Source organism: Beta vulgaris, chromosome 7 (assembly GCF_026745355.1).
Source record: "Beta vulgaris subsp. vulgaris cultivar EL10 chromosome 7, EL10.2, whole genome shotgun sequence".
NCBI lineage: Eukaryota > Viridiplantae > Streptophyta > Magnoliopsida > Caryophyllales > Amaranthaceae > Beta > Beta vulgaris.
Window position 1 is genome coordinate 10,703,404 of NC_079208.1, and position 15,901 is coordinate 10,719,304.

The following is a 15,901-nucleotide window of genomic DNA, read 5'->3' on the forward strand; positions in this document are numbered from 1 at the left end:
ATCTTATCCATAGTGTAACAAGGTGTTACAAGAGATAGAATTGAGCATTGTAACTAAGAGGAAAATAATGATTCTATGTATCCATAGTGTAACAAGAGTGTTACAAGAGATACGATTTGAGCATTGTAACTAAGAGAACAGGTAAATGACTCTATGTGGTTATGAAATGAATGGTTAATATTAAAATGAATTATGGCAATAACTTGTAGCTGGACTCCCTACAAGTGATGAACAATGGGGGGAGTGTGGACTTGTCCTACGCTCCTACGCAGGCCTACTGTGACGACAGTAGTGTCCTTATATTTTTGATAACTCAAGTAGGCGGAAGGTTCCGTTCGATCTTGGGGGTATGCATACTAAGGTGATGGGTGTGAGACGGAACAAAACCGTATTTGCATTTCATCTAATAGACCAAGTTCTATTAAGGATTCAGTAGCCCGTATGATTCTAGTAAGATGAAGGTGCCCGTTCGATGCCAAATAAATAAAGATTAAAGGATGTAGCATAACGTAGTATCATGCTTAAGATTGTTCATGTGTGCATCATTTATGCTTATATGTATTCAATGGCTCATTACGTACTCAGCATAGCTGATTGTGTGTTACTATATGTTTGTTGAACTGTGATGAACCATTGATGCTACAATGGGGAGTAGACTAGGTGTGCTGGTGCTGCTGCATGATATCGAGCATACGGGGACTAGTCTTTGGTATTTGCATTTAAAGCATTTTGAAATAAGTATTTTTGGTTTTTCTAGGACTTACATAAATGGTTTGTAGTTTGAATGAAAGGGGTCGTTGATGATTCCTAAGTTGTATTTATATTTTAATTACGCTGCATTTTAGTTTTCGAGACAATGTTTTAAGTTATCGTTATCTCTTATTATGCCTTGCGTTCCATCGCGGCGGTAACACGCCCAAAGTCGATGCGACGTAGCAGGGGAAGACGAGTATGGATTTTGGGGGTGTTACAACATATTTTATTTCTGACTTATTCCATATGGCAAGTTGCATTGATTCTTAATTTTAAATTTATTATAAAAAAACGTTGTTTAAATTTATTAGAGGGTATTCTAGTCATTTCACATGGGAACACCACACCTCCTCCCTTAGCTTATACTTTCTCCGTTTCATTTTAATCTACACACTTACACTTTTCAATAGGGGTAAGCAGAAATTCCGAGTACCTAGACCCAGACCCGGTCCTGGTCCAACTAGGTCCGGGTCTGGGTCCGAAAAATTGGACCGAGTTGCATCCGATTCCAATTCTGGGTAGAATTTTTTCGGACCCAGTACATGTTGGGTACCCAGTTTGACCGGTTCCAGCTCTGGGTACCCAGTTCGAGCGGGTCTAGGTCCGGGTACCCTGTACTTAGAATTGGTTTATTTCATATACTCATATAGAATTGGTAATAGGATAATAGATGTTAAGTAAAAAGTTAGTACTTAGTAGGCCTTTAGGCCCATTTACTTTTTTTAAAAAAATTTATAGCTCAATTGACTCATCTTATTATGTTGTTAAACTTACAACTGGGTACCCAGTTCTGGACCTGGTACCCACCGGGTCCGTGTCTGGGTCCAAAAATTTAGGAACTGGTTTGACCAATTCTAATTCCAATTCCAGATTTTTAATACCCACTGGGTCCGGGTCTATGAAATTCTACTGGGTACCCGGTTGTGCTCATCCCTACTTTTCAAGCATGTTAATGCAAAACTTTGAGGACATATATCTTTAGTTTTGTATTTGTAAAAATTATAAAAAGTACATATTAATAAAATATATGTTATGATGAATCTAACAAGATCCCACATGACTAGGGGTGATAATGAGCCTGACAAGCTCACGAGCAGGTCGGACTCGGCTCGGTCAAAGCTCGGCTCGAGACTCAAACAAGCCGAGCGGAGTCAAGCTAGGCAAAGCTCGGCTCGTAAAGCTCGTGAACAGCTCGCTTATTATTTTATACTAAAAAGTATTTTATATTAAAAAATTATTTATATATTAAAAAATTATTTATATATATTAAATTTATATTAAGTATTTCTTTTAAGATATTAACTAATATATAATAGAAAAAAGATAAAAAGAAAAGGTAAAAACAATTAAAAAGGGTATTTTCATTAAGCTGTAATTGTTTGATCATTCTCACACTTGAAATAGAAAGAGGAGAGAGAAAGAGAAAATGGGAATAATTACTGAAGAGAATTCACGCATGGACAATGGGGAGTAATGTTCCAAGATGGAAGCAAGTGAGAAAAAAATTTAGCTTTCTTGAGTCCCAGATCGGTGGAATAGGATGAGGGTGTGAGTTAGAGGCTTTATAAAAGAAACCTTTCACTCCCTAACTCTCTACCATTGGCCTGCTACTAGTTTCTTGGCCATGCAATAACAAGTGTTAGTTATTGGGCTTTCGAACTACTAAACGTTCGGGCCTTATGAACTATGACCTTAGACTTGCTTAGGGTTGAACCTTGAAGTCATGTTCGAGCTCGAGCCGAGTTTTTAAATTATATTGAGTATTTCTTTTAAGATATTAACTAAGGTATATAATAGAAGAAAGATAAAAAGAAAAAGTACAAATAATTAAAAGGGGTATTTTCATTAAGGTGTGATTGTTTATTATCACACTTGAAATAGAAAGAGGAGAGAGAAAGAGAAAGTGAGAATAATTACTATACAGAATTCACGCATGGACAATGGGGAGTAATGTTGCAAGATGGAAGCAAGTGAGAAAGAAATTTGGTTTTTCTAGAGTCCCACATCGGTGGAATAGGATGAGGGTGTGAGTTAGAGGCTTTATAAAAGAAACATTTCACTCCCTAACTCTCTACCATTGGCCTGCTACTACTGCCTGACTATGCAATAACAAGTGTTAGTTATGTTGGGTATATGGTAGTATATGGAACTCATGGAGGTGTATGAGTGTGGAGATGAGGTTGCGTAGAAGGAAAACGTCATTTGGGACATAAGGCTAACTTTGAATGGACATATCTTTCAATCTATAAATGATTTTGAGGTGATTCAAAGTGGAGGTGATATCTTGTTCCAAGAGCTTTCCAATGATAGGTCATATGTCCAATTCCGGTGAGAATCGAGAAAGTTATGACGGTTTTACGAAGAACTGACGAAACTGGCGAGTTTCAGCGATGCGTTCTGTCCGCCCGCAGGGTGTCGAGCGCGCCCGCAGGGTGTCGAGCGCGCCCGCAGGGTGTCGAGGCCGAAGTCCTAATTTTTCCGGTTTTTTGTTATTAATGAGGGTATAAATAGAACCCTAATTATGATTATGATTATTCATCATCTCTAAACACATATTTGATAGAGAAAAAGCTGTAGAGAGAGTTCTAGAGTGCTTTTGTAATCTTTCTTGAATATTCATCGATTCCTAGTGCAGATTCGTGGTTTTTCTCCCAGTTCTTGGATTTCCACGTAAAATTTCTGGTGTGTTCTTTCCTGCTTTATTATTTGATATTCTATTATTGTTTGATATTATTCTTAGATTGATAGTCAATAGAACTTACAAGATTGGGCCTTTGAACTACTAAACATTCAGGCCTAATGAACTATGGCTTTAGACTTGCTTAGGGTTGAACCTTGAAGTTATATCCGAACTCGAGCCGAGTTGAATTTTCGAACTCGAGCTCGAGCCTAGTTAGGTTCGGTTTTGGTTTGGCTCGTTAACACCCCTAGTTGAGCTTAAATGAGCTCACGAGCCGAGCTCGAGCCGCAAATTCTAATCACGAGCTCGAGCCGAGCCGAGCCCACGAAAAGTTAAACGAGCTCGAGCCGAGCCCAGTGCTATTCGGACACGGCTCGCTCGATAAGCACCCCTACACATGACTATATTTTCATCCGCATGTAAATCTATAATAGAGATGTAACACGACATTTTCAACTTTAAGGCAATTTTATATAACAATTTCTTGTCCTATACAATGATAAGTATCGTTTTCAGCATATAGCTTAATTTTCTTATATTTGTTTTGAGGAAAAATATAGTAAACTTTAATCATGGGACTACTCGAATTAATATGAAAATTTTATGATGTAAAAAAAAGTGTATTAAAGACCCTAATTAACAAGGTAGCCATTGAAAAAAAAAAAAATTACTCACCTCTTCATTTAATAAGGGAACAAAAACAGACTTTGGTTACTGGTATTATTATTCATAAGCAAAAGTACATTTCACAAACAAATCCTCATAAAAAGTAAACCATCAACATGCATGATATTCAACTTGAAAGACACAAAAAAAAAAACTGCAACACGCCAACACCAAAGCTAATACTCCGTATTACTTTAAGCTTGCTTCAACAGAGCCACGACCTTTTCCCAAGCAGGCCTAGCCATGATATCCTTGCACCAAGCACTCACATGTGGGCGTTCATCAAACAAATGCTTCACTTTTGTATTGCTCAAATTATGCAAGGCAGGCAAGTGATGAAGATCAGCCAAAGTAAAAGAATCACCACCTAGGTACTTGGAAGTTGCCAAACGAGCTTCATACACATCAAGGACCTTAGCTAACTTCGCCGAGTTCTCCTCGACCACAGCATTGTCGATTTCGATGCCGAAAAAACTCTTATAAATAAGCTCCCATAACAACTTACTTGCTGCTGGATCGAATTGATGTGCTTCGACTTCCATCCAAACGCCAACATCTATCATTTGCTTTCCTTTGTGTATAAGAGAAGTTCCGTTGCTTTCATAGGTGTATGCTATGTATTGTGTAATTGCCCTTGATTCTGATTAATAAAAATGATGCTTTTATTACCCAATTGAGAAAATAATTTGCATAGAAGTATAGAACTAATTTTAATAGATGTAGATTATTGATCATTCATATTAGATAGTGACTTACCAAAAAGCTTAACATCTCCGTCTTCAAAAGCTGGTATTTGACCAAATGGCTGAAAAAAAACATCAACAAAAATCACACCACATCACATATTGCTTAGATGGCAAGCATTTTCAAATCACCACTATAAGCATTATTGTTCGTAATAATGAACGGTCTATATGTCCCGTATACTTCTAACTTTTTTCAGGAATTTATATTACCAATCCATTCATTATTATTTTAGGGCACTTTTCGTTGTCACTCTATCCTAGACCATGGACTTGGATTTACCAAATAAATTAATGCGTTTGAGATTCAATGTTCAAGCACTTTGCCTCAATGATATGCCTAAAGTGGTAAAGGAAAAACTATATTTTTTGCAAGAATTTTCCATGATCCTGACCCCATGAACATTTTTTTTTTTTAAATTGACCCCATGAACATTATTGTTATGAGCTTGTTTTCTTTCTCCACTATTACAAAGAAAGTTAAAGCGTTAAGACAAATTATTATCGTCTACCTCTGTTTTTTTTATATCTTTCTCACTTTCCTATTCATATCTGTCAATGTACATCTTTGAATTTAAATACTTTTCATTATATATTGTAAAAATTATAACGATTGAATATTAATAATATACTAATTGAGACGAATCAAACAAGATCTAACATAACTATATTTTTTCTTATAAATTGAAAAAAATTGAGAAGATTCTCTTTAAGTATGAATAATATCAAGATTCTAAGCGAGAACGATAAAACAAAACAGGAGAGTATTAAATAAGTTTTATGTTAAAACTCACTAATTTCAGAAATATCTCTATTATACATAACAACAGGGGTAAGATATAAAAAAATAAATAAAAAAAATGTAACTACCAATTTAATAAAAAAAAATTAGAAAAGACAGCAAAAAGAAAACAATGAAAATTTACAAAATAAGCCTTACTTCCCTCTCAACTAAAATTATTTTTAAAAATCAATAATTTAGTGGAATAACATGATTAAAAAATTAAAAAAATTTTTTAATTATTATATATAAGTAACAATTAATTTAATTTTCTATACGTTTTCGCACGCATAGTATCCATTTTTTAAGGCTGGTAGCTAATTAGCACAACTTACGTTAAGGGAAAGAAAAGGTTGTTGCTTGTGAGCACCGGACTTCAAGTCGACGGGTACCAACTCGAAATCGAGCTCCTTCTCTTCAGCAGCTGCCAATACACGGAGGGTAGCTCCGGAGTGAGGGATTCCATGAATCTTGATTCCCATGATTATATTTATGTAATCACTTAATTAATTAATATTATTGGAGTTTAAGAGTTGAAACGAAATGCAGTTTTGATTTAGATTATTTGCCGATGAAAACTCAACTATATATCCTAAGTATTTATAGTTTCAGAACTATAGTCCTACTACTTCCTAGAATAATAGAAATACTCCACCAAAGCAATGGCCGCCTTCCTCTCTCTTATCTTTATTATGTCTACTTTTGTTTTCATACTGAATAGTGCATGGTAGGTGGGAATTGTCGACTTTGACTTCGGTAAACTACATCTAAGAGTCTATAATGACGTGCGAATGTGCGATGGCTTCGACTTTGGTTCGCGGAAACTTTTTTTTTTTTTGGACAGTAACTCAGTAAGTACAAACAATAGGAAAATAAAACTAAACGTTACAAGAATTACCCTACCTAGCCGCAACAGCTAAGCATGGCTCTCGCTAACCACTGTCCTATTAACCTTGATAATCTCACGTAGAGATGCCCAATAGTGCGGGACAATCCAGCCCATCCAATCTAGCCCATCTCGTGGGCCGTGTGGGCCGGGCTTGCAAAAAGCCCGGCGTAGCCCAGCTCGAACCGTCAAATTGGTGGGTGGGTCGTGAGCCAGATTTCTTGAGCCTAGCCCACTAAAGTCCGCTACTAAAACCGTCCAGCCTGGACCACGAAACCGGTCCTGTCCGACCCATGAACCGGACCAACCCAACCCAAGTTATTATTGAACCAAATTGTGTATATTTTAATCAAATTATATATAATTTTATCAAATTGCATATATTATAATTCAATCAAATTTAAAAATAATGAAATTATTCATTAATATTAATAATTGTATATATTTTAATTTATTTTAAAGATTAAATAATTTAGAAAAAAAGTCTCATGTCGGCCCGCCAGCAAGATCTAGCGCAGCAGACCCACGAACCGCCAGAACCGCTTTCCGAACCGTGAGAACCGGTAACAGACCAATGTGGGCCAAGATTTTTTAGCCCGCGGACCAGACCACCCAACCCATGAATTTCATGGCCCGGTCCTGGGTCGTGAAATCTCAGCCTAGCCCAATACGACCCACGGTCCGGCTCGCCCAGCCCGCACCAGTGGCCATCACTAATTTCACGATAATTAAACTTACCACATAAGTTTAAAAATATCAGGCACAATAATACTTGTCAAGCGAAACGGAGATGAACCATAACCATTATTTGAACCAGAACTTTAGAGTCCATGCAAACCTCAATATTCATCTCATTCTTGCTCAGTGCATCCTTCATTCCTCGCAAAACAACCATACCCTCACACTAAAGAGCTCAACATGCTCGGACCACCTCATTACCTCGAAAGTTTCTCTCTGTATTCCTCCTACCAACCCAGCCAATTCTTGCAGAGGGACATACTTTCCTCACATCCTTCTTCTATGATCTGTCCACATAAATATGACAAATTTCTCCATTGAGACTTCCCATCACAAATTTAGTATTCTGCTTGTCCTCCCTTCTCCTTTCAGACATCCCCTTCCCATTTCTTCCTCTTCCCTCTTCCCTCTTCCCTCAGCCCAAGTCTTCCCCTCTCGAACAAACTCTTCTACCATATGCAGAATTTCTATAGGATTTGGTTTATCTCCTCGAAAAAAAATATTGTTTCGATGAAGCCAAGCAGCCCAAAGAATAGCAACAAACCATATGGTCCTTTCACTCAAAATACCATATTAGTCAAAGTGTAACTCTGTAACAATCAAATTTTTTTTTTCTATTTAGCAACCAATATCAATAATTTGTTGTTAATGTCTAGCAACAAAATATTAATACTTCCTCCGTTTCTTTTTAGATGTTACACTTTCTATTTTAGGAAGTTTTAAATTAGATGTTACACTTTTATTTTGGGTAATAACTTCTTTCTATCTCTCTCCTATCACATGTTCACATGTGACCCTTTTGTTTTTCATTCTCTCTATCTATCTCTTCTCCAAAAATTACCAAGGAGTCCGTGATTTGAAAAGTGTAACATCTAATAAAAAACGGAGGAAGTAATTTGTTGCAATATTAGCAACAATTATTTATAACTCGTTACTAGAGTTAGCAACAAATGCGCCAAATATAGAAAGCAACATGGAAACAATATTTCAATGGATGGTATGTGGCAACGAAAATGTTTAGATTTTGTAGCTAAAATCATATGGAAACAAGCCTTATAGGCTATAGCAACAACTATTTTTTGTTTCCAATTTGTTGCTAACGCGAGTTACTAACAAATTTCTTATTAATAGCAACAAATTTCTCATGAATAGCAACAAATTTCTCATGAATAGCAACAATTTTTTACTGTTGCTAAACTGATTTATTTTTGTAGCGGGATATTCCTTAGCCAGGACTTTATCCAAAATTATCCATATGAACATTCTCCATTTTCGCTTTAATGGCTCGCCCAAAGCCTGGCCCAAAATTTTCTCCTATTGTGTTCATGGGGACCAAGTCCACAGTGCAATAGTTTAACATCCATATTCAGAGAAAGGTTTAGGAATTATCTCATTTTTGTCAGTAGTACTTGTGACCTCAAAATCACCAACTTCAATAACTTTCCATACCTGGTAGTTTTCGGCCTTGATGAAAATCTCTTTTTCTATTCTTCCAGTAAGAATAAAATTTTCCATTGAACATGGGAGGTCTTTGTGTTGAGTAACCTTCCTCAAGTTTCTCGGTGGTGTTCATTGTTCCTTGCATCTTTTTCTTAATAGGATTTCCTATTTTTCATGAAATCTAGCTCTGATAACAATTGTTATTTCATTAAGAACAATACAAGAGGGGGGTGAATTGTATTTGTACGTAGAAATAAACGTAACTTTTTGCGCAATTATAAAACTTAAACAAAGAAACAAGCTAAAGGAATACAAGAGATTTTTACAAGGAAAAACTTCTTGGGCCCAAAAAAGAAGAAATTAACAACCACGACCACTAGGGATTTTGAACTCAACACTTTTACTAATTAAGCCAAACAACTTTGTTATAACTTAATTCTACTCACGGGCCACACCTTGAGTTCCTAAATCAAGTTCATGAACTACTGTTTCCTTAACCGCTGTTCCTACTTTGCACTTCACTTGAAGTTTTCTCACTTTAACTCGCTTCACTGAAAGCTTCTCTCTTACATAACTTCACTCAAAGTCCCCTTACCCAAAAATCAAAAGTACAATGACCAATAATAGTTTTGTAGAATAGAGTAAGAAGGTGAAGAACAAATGACTTTTATGAGAGAATGAAGGCACTAACATGTTACTTAGTTAAACTCACTAAATCACTAGTCAGACACAAATTGTAGCTTAATTAGACATTAGTATTTATAACAGTGATTACTTAGAGTGTGGGATCAAATCATGTGTTAGTGGTAAAAACATTTTCTCATGATGCTCCTTAACTAGGGGAACACGTTCCTCTTTGACACCCATGATCTCCATGATCTTTGTTAAACGTGGGATATGAATCTTTTAATGCTACCTTAAATTTAGAAATAAATTAGGTAGTAAATCAAAAATCTGATTTAATTAAAAAGTATTTTAATTAATAAAACTGAAATTAAATCCTTTTACCAAAAATATTATCTTTAAAATATTTTCCATAAAACCAAAAAGGATATTTATTATCTCATAAAAATAGAATCTTTCCCTTAACAAGATTTTCCTTAAAATTAGATTTTTTTTACTTAAATAAAACGATTTCCTAGAATCTAAGCATAAATCACTCAAACGACATTATTAACCGTTGTGCTGCTTCATCTTATGTCTAAGTTCCGTTTTATAGTTCATTCCTTTCAACTTAATATGACAGTACTAGTTCGTATGTTCCTTACAAAGGAAGATAAGCGCATTCTCATGCTAATTTGCCACAATTCCTTACAAATTCTTACTCGTTCCTTTACATTGGAACTAGAAACATAATGCCTTGTGTTACGTAGTGCTAAACCCGTAAATCAATACTACTATCCCCAACAGTAGGTTCTATAATAGGAGACTTGTGCAACAACGCTTGGACTCAAAACCCAAACCCGAGCTCCACCTTTGGACCTGCAAAAAGGGACCCACCCTGGAGGTTTGGGGTGGTATTTCCCCCTCCGAAGCTTAAGTCAGGTATCAGGAGTAGAAAAGGAAATGTTACAGAGGGAAAATGGAGAGAGAGAGTATTTATGGCAGAATAGCACTACTATGCTCTGAAAAAACGTACCTTTCCCCTGATTTTAAGGACTATTTATAGTGTCTGAAATGACTGCTATGCCTTGATGTCACCCTAACTTGAGAGCATCTGATGGGCTAAGCAATAAGGTTATGACACGTGGCAGTCACTGATTGGAGAGTACACATCACCCTTCATAAAGGTGTTTTCTGTGTGTACTGGGCCTAAGTACAAATTGGGCCAAAGGAAGGGCTTAGTACACCTTTCCTTACTTTCAGAAAGATGTACTTTACACCATATAAGCCTCTGATCCATGTACCTTATAACAGCAAAAGCGTGCCACTTGTAGGGCTGTGATGAGGCCACATGTCAGGCCTATAGCCGTTAGTTTTTAGGCTACAACATTTACCCCTTAAAAGAGGATTTTACCATTTGGGCGCCAAGACGGTTGGAATTCTCTTTTAACCGACGAGAACTGCCCTTACTTTTTTCAAAGTGAAGTGGGCACCATTTAGCTGGTCTTAAGAGGTCAAACTTCAAGGGTTTTGGAATGCAATGGTTACTTTACCGGAGGAGGAGGTCATTTTAACCCCTCTATAAATATGCCTCTTTGTCGTTTCTGAAATCACTTTTACATCTTTGAGAGAATTTCTAGAGAGAGAGACTCTGCCCCATTTTTACTGAAATTTTAGAGAGAGAAAGAGCTTTCGTCCAAGATTTCATTAAGTTTCTTCAATTCGTCCAAGGTTACGTTTAATTCGCTCTCTCCATCCGTCCGAGTAATTCAACAGGTACCCCTTTCCTTTTAATTCTCATTTTGCACTTTTCTTTTGCATCTTTTAAGAAAAAATGGATTCGTCTTCTTCATCGAACATTCCCGGCCGCCTAAGAGTTAGTCTTAACCCTAGAACAAAAAGCCTTTCTTCTTCGGCACATTATAGAGTTGGGCCTATCTTCGCCGGCCATGCATTTTATTTTTATGGACATGGACGGCAAAGCCAGACGACCCAATCTTTACCTGTGCAGGGTAATCTGGCTTGCGTCAAGCAAATGTCTCGCATTAGACGAGGGGTGACTATCCCAACCTGTAGCTCGGAAATGGACACATCAACAGGCCGAGTCCCTGAAGGTGGGGAACGTGAGATTCAAAGTGCTCGGCCGGACAACCGAACTCCCTCTTCTGAGATCGTCCAGGAAGCGAGAATCCCTCAAAGGACCTCTGAGGCTAGCCCGTCCGGACAAGTCGCGGCAATGGACGAGTCTAACGAAGTGGAAGTTTCCTCGAACCCGTCTTATGACTCGGAAGAGTCGTCCACCACTTCTTCTGAAATTAAACGACGTTTAGGTCCCCTTTCAGACCCTAGGTTTATCCTGGCCGACAATAGTTGACTCGGAAATGGGTACCGCTTCGTTCTACCTGGCCGGGAAGACACTATACTTAGTGCTCCTTCCGGTCATTTCGCTGTCTATCGGCTGGCTTTGGATGTAGGGTTACGATTTTCCTTGCATCCTTTTGTAAGCCGCCTCCTTCAATACGATAGGATCGGCCATAACCAGCTTGCCTAAAATTCTTGGCAAAACATTTTGACCTTCCTGGCCGTTTGCAAGCTGAAAGGTGTTACCCCTTCTTTGGTCGCCTTCTCCCAAATACACTACGTCTCCAAGGTTCCTAGGGGCCTGGTTCAGTGTATGCAATCACTAAGGCTTTCTGACGTCCAAAATGCATGTCTGGAAGGCCGAATTCTTGTTCGTCCAAGCTCCTAACGAAGCTGTGGCCAGACAGTATCGTTATTTTAGCCGGGCGACTACTAATACTGGTCGAACAGCTTCTTTCTTGGAGCTGGAGGATGATTCGGCCGAGGAGATGATGGAATAATTCAGAGTATCAGAGTATTCCACTCCAAACAATTCGTCCTTCAAGAGTCCGTCCAACTGGATCCCCTTTAAGGAGATGTTTTACAATGATAATTTTTTGGCCGTCGCCAGGCCGAGGACAGAGGTATATTTGCTCAGATTTTGCTAAGTAAATAGCTTCGTCTTACATTTATATCTTAACCTTGATGCATTTTCTCCTTTTCAGCTACAACAAACGTCGTCCTGAAAAAGCCTTGGCTAGGAGACATAAGCATGTCTAAATTTACCAGCACTTTGTGGAAAGAATACAGTAAGTCCGGCTCTGAAAAGAGGACGGACACCTTGGTAAGTAAATCTACTTAGCAAATTTTTATTTTCATTCCTTTTTTTTTGTTTGGACGAACCCTTCTTCAGGATGGAAATCGTCCAAGAAGTCTCAGGACGATCTTCTAAACCGCGGAGGTTCGTCCAGGGGATTATCATGCTGCTTTATTGACAAGCTACGCCCTTGGACGCCCCTTGCTTATGTGAGGAAGACAATCAACTTTTATCAGGCCGACTTCCCTCTTTTAGTGGACCTCGTCCTTTGATGACCGGCTTCCTTCCTGGGAGAAGTGTTGTCTACAACATCCACTTGATGACGGTCTCCTTCTTGGGAAGGACCTCGTCCAGAGACCAACTTAGTTGAGTATGGCCGACCTCCTTCCTTGTGCAAGCCCCGTCCAAGCTGGGATTTTGCTATCATTCATGATGCTTATTATTGTTATTTTTTCCTCTAACGCCTTTGTATTTAACTTGACTTTTTTCAGAAGAATGCTCCAACGTCCAAGGCATTGGCGGAGAAGGCAGCCACAAAGAAAAGGTCGGCCACAACTGGAGATGCTCCTCCTCCCAAAAAATCCAAAGGCTCACGGCCAAGAAGAAGAAGTCTGACTAACCTTCTCAGCCGAAGGTCGAGATTCCTCTTCCCATGGAGGACGTTCCTCCTTCAGCCGAAGAAACGACCATGGTTCCTTACACCGACCCAGCGGGTTTGGCACCCCCTTGCGACACTGAACAACCGGTTGTGGTTGTTGATTTGGACCAGACCGAAGTGGCTGTCCAAGATGTTTCTCAGCCAGAAGCGGCTAAGTACGGATCTGGTTTTTCCAGTCCGGTAACGGAGCTAATATCGCAGATGCCCCAGGCTTATAGATCGGCCTCTCGATTTTCGGTGAGTCTTATTATTCTAACGTTGTTAGGACCTTGGGCGTTGGCGGGCGTCCCATGAGTCCGTCCAACAAACTAGTCGTAGTTATACCCGTCAGAATTACTGACGAGTCCTCTCTTTCAGATAAGGGCAAAGGGGGAGCTGAAGTAGCTCATGACGGTTCTCCCATTCTATCGGACGACAATTCTTCGGCAGCTTTTGCGAGGATGACCTCGGCCGATCATGAGAAGCTCAAGCAGGAGCTTTTCAAATGTTTCCCAGAGAGTTACCTCAAATGCTTGAGAAGGGCTTCATCTGAGCATGTAGGCTACATGTCTCAACTGGCTGCTAGGTACATTTTTCATTTCTTTGCCGTCTTATTTCTACACTTGGCAAATTTTCCTATTTTTACGATCGTGCTAACATACTTTAATCCTTCCTTTTTCAACTCTTTGCTCGCAGCATTATTACTGAGGACTGGGCAAGATTGCTTAGGAAAGAAAACAAGCAAATAGTCCGGGATGCTACCAAAGCAGCGGACCAGGCTCAATTCTCCATGGCCGAGCAGGAAGTACTGCACAGCCAATCGAGAGAGGCTTGGGAGAAACGCTCGGCTGAGATGGAGTCGGACAACAAAAGGTATCTGGTTCGTCTGACAGAGCTGCTGGACGAGAAGGCTGCCCTTGAGCCGGCTCTCAAGGACGAAAGGAACACAACCTTTCTGGCGGCCGTGGAGCTCCGAAGAGAGAACTGCTATCTTCAGGCAAAAAACCACGCGCTGAAGGAAGAGGCCACAAAAACCTTTGAGTCAGCCAAGGAGGCTCATAATGAAGTGATTGATACTTCCAAGTCCTGGGATATGAAGGCATTTGAAATGCTAGCCGAGGAGGACGACATTCCCAGATATGTTCATCGCCTAGACTTTCAGGAGAGCCTTCACAAAGCCGGCTTATCTGGGGAGGAACCTCCAATCTTCCAAGAGTCCTCGGACGATGAAGAAGAGGAGGAAACGGCCGACCCCGAAACTCAGGCCGACGACACCAACACTTCTCTAGATGCTTAGCCTTTTCTTTTCTCAATCTTGGCCGCATGCCTTTTGTACTTAGTGTTGTAGTTTTTAGTTTTTAGACTAGGTTGTAATCTTTAGACTAGACTGTAATCTTCTTTTGATCTTTATAAGAGAATATCTTTTTTCACTTATTGTCTCTTATTTCCATTTTCCTCATAGTCTAACAATTTAACCTAGATGACTTTTATAATAAAATTGTTCTGACCGAAGATGCCGTTATCCTCAACATGAACAATTTAATCCAATTATAAGAATAATAATACCAAGTTAAAAACTGCTCGGCCCGAAATTCAAAAGTTGCTCGTCATAACTTTACTTCGAAGTACACCAATACTTGTTTCTGTACAAGGACGTTTTGTTACTTGCATTAGTATTTTTAGCCTGTATCCCCCCTTCTTGGACGAAGAAATTTTAATAATTTTCTTTGCTCTAAGAAGGAGAATGACCATGGTATACTTATGCAGAGTATAGTCTAGGATTTATGGCAATCCGTCCATCCTCGTTAAAGCTTGAAATAACTTATTCCTTTACTAAGGTAGTTATCACAGTGAGTGGCCTTTGGACGAAAAGTAAGACCCTTTTACTAAAGCGTCTTAATTCCAGCCGCCTTCGTTTAGGAGAGTGATGTTAACTTTTTTAAGTTAATCAATAGGTGGCCTTCGTCATGTGCTATCCTTACAGGATTTTGACATGTTGGCCGATCTCCTAATAGAAGGTGTTTTTGTTTTGCTGTTCTTTTTTGAGTACCGGCTTGGCCGATAGTAGTGCCTATAATCAAATGACAAGGCATTCATAACAAACAAAGAAACAATCATGGCAGTAAAGTAGATTTGTATTATATGAATTTTGCTTGGCTGGGAGCCAAGGTACATGTATACATCTCTACTTTTTCATTACCGTGCTTATGGCACTTAGTTAGCAGGGGATTACACTTTTTCAATTATATCAAATGTAGTATTTTTTCAAATTGTTTGAGTTCCACGTCTGAGGAACAGAATGGTCGTCCATATCCTCCAGACGAAAGGTACCACCTTGAAAATTCGACAGCATTTCCCTTCAGTTCTCCAAGTACACGATAAAGATAATTGTTTATCTTATATCTACCCGGAGAACAAATTAGGAAAATGACTAATCATATTTCACTTAGAATCAAAGAATCAACACACATTCACCACCTAAGTGAGATGTGACGTCTAAGAACAGTCCCAAAACGGGGACTATTCAAGACTTACTCCTAATGATCGCATTCAAGCGATTTCAAGTATTCACCAAACAATAATCGCATTCAAGTGATTTCAAGTTATCATCAAACAAGTACCAAACCATTCCTTAGATTTTCCCTCCCATTGGTGAGTCTATCAATATAAAGGCATTGCATGCATATCACTTTAAACAAAGAATTGCAAAAACATCACAATAACTTAAGCATAAACAATCCCGTATAACATACTAGGGCATACAAAAACTAAAGCAAAATCATCATAAAATTAGTTTTTAATACTCAAATCTTATAA

At 38.7% G+C, this 15,901-nt stretch overlaps 1 protein-coding gene across 1 annotated transcript; it reads right to left on the bottom strand.

Annotated features, from left to right (window-relative positions):
- Positions 1-4,090: 4,090 nt before the first annotated feature.
- Positions 4,091-6,261, bottom strand: LOC104898671 (glutathione S-transferase). Its single transcript, XM_010685776.4, has 3 exons — positions 5,959-6,261; positions 4,856-4,904; positions 4,091-4,739 (listed from the first exon to the last, which is right to left on the bottom strand). The coding sequence occupies exons 1-3, from the start codon at positions 6,103-6,105 to the stop codon at positions 4,294-4,296; spliced, it is 642 nt and encodes a 213-aa protein (XP_010684078.1). The 5' UTR covers positions 6,106-6,261; the 3' UTR covers positions 4,091-4,293.
- Between the last annotated feature and the right edge of the window lie 9,640 nt (positions 6,262-15,901).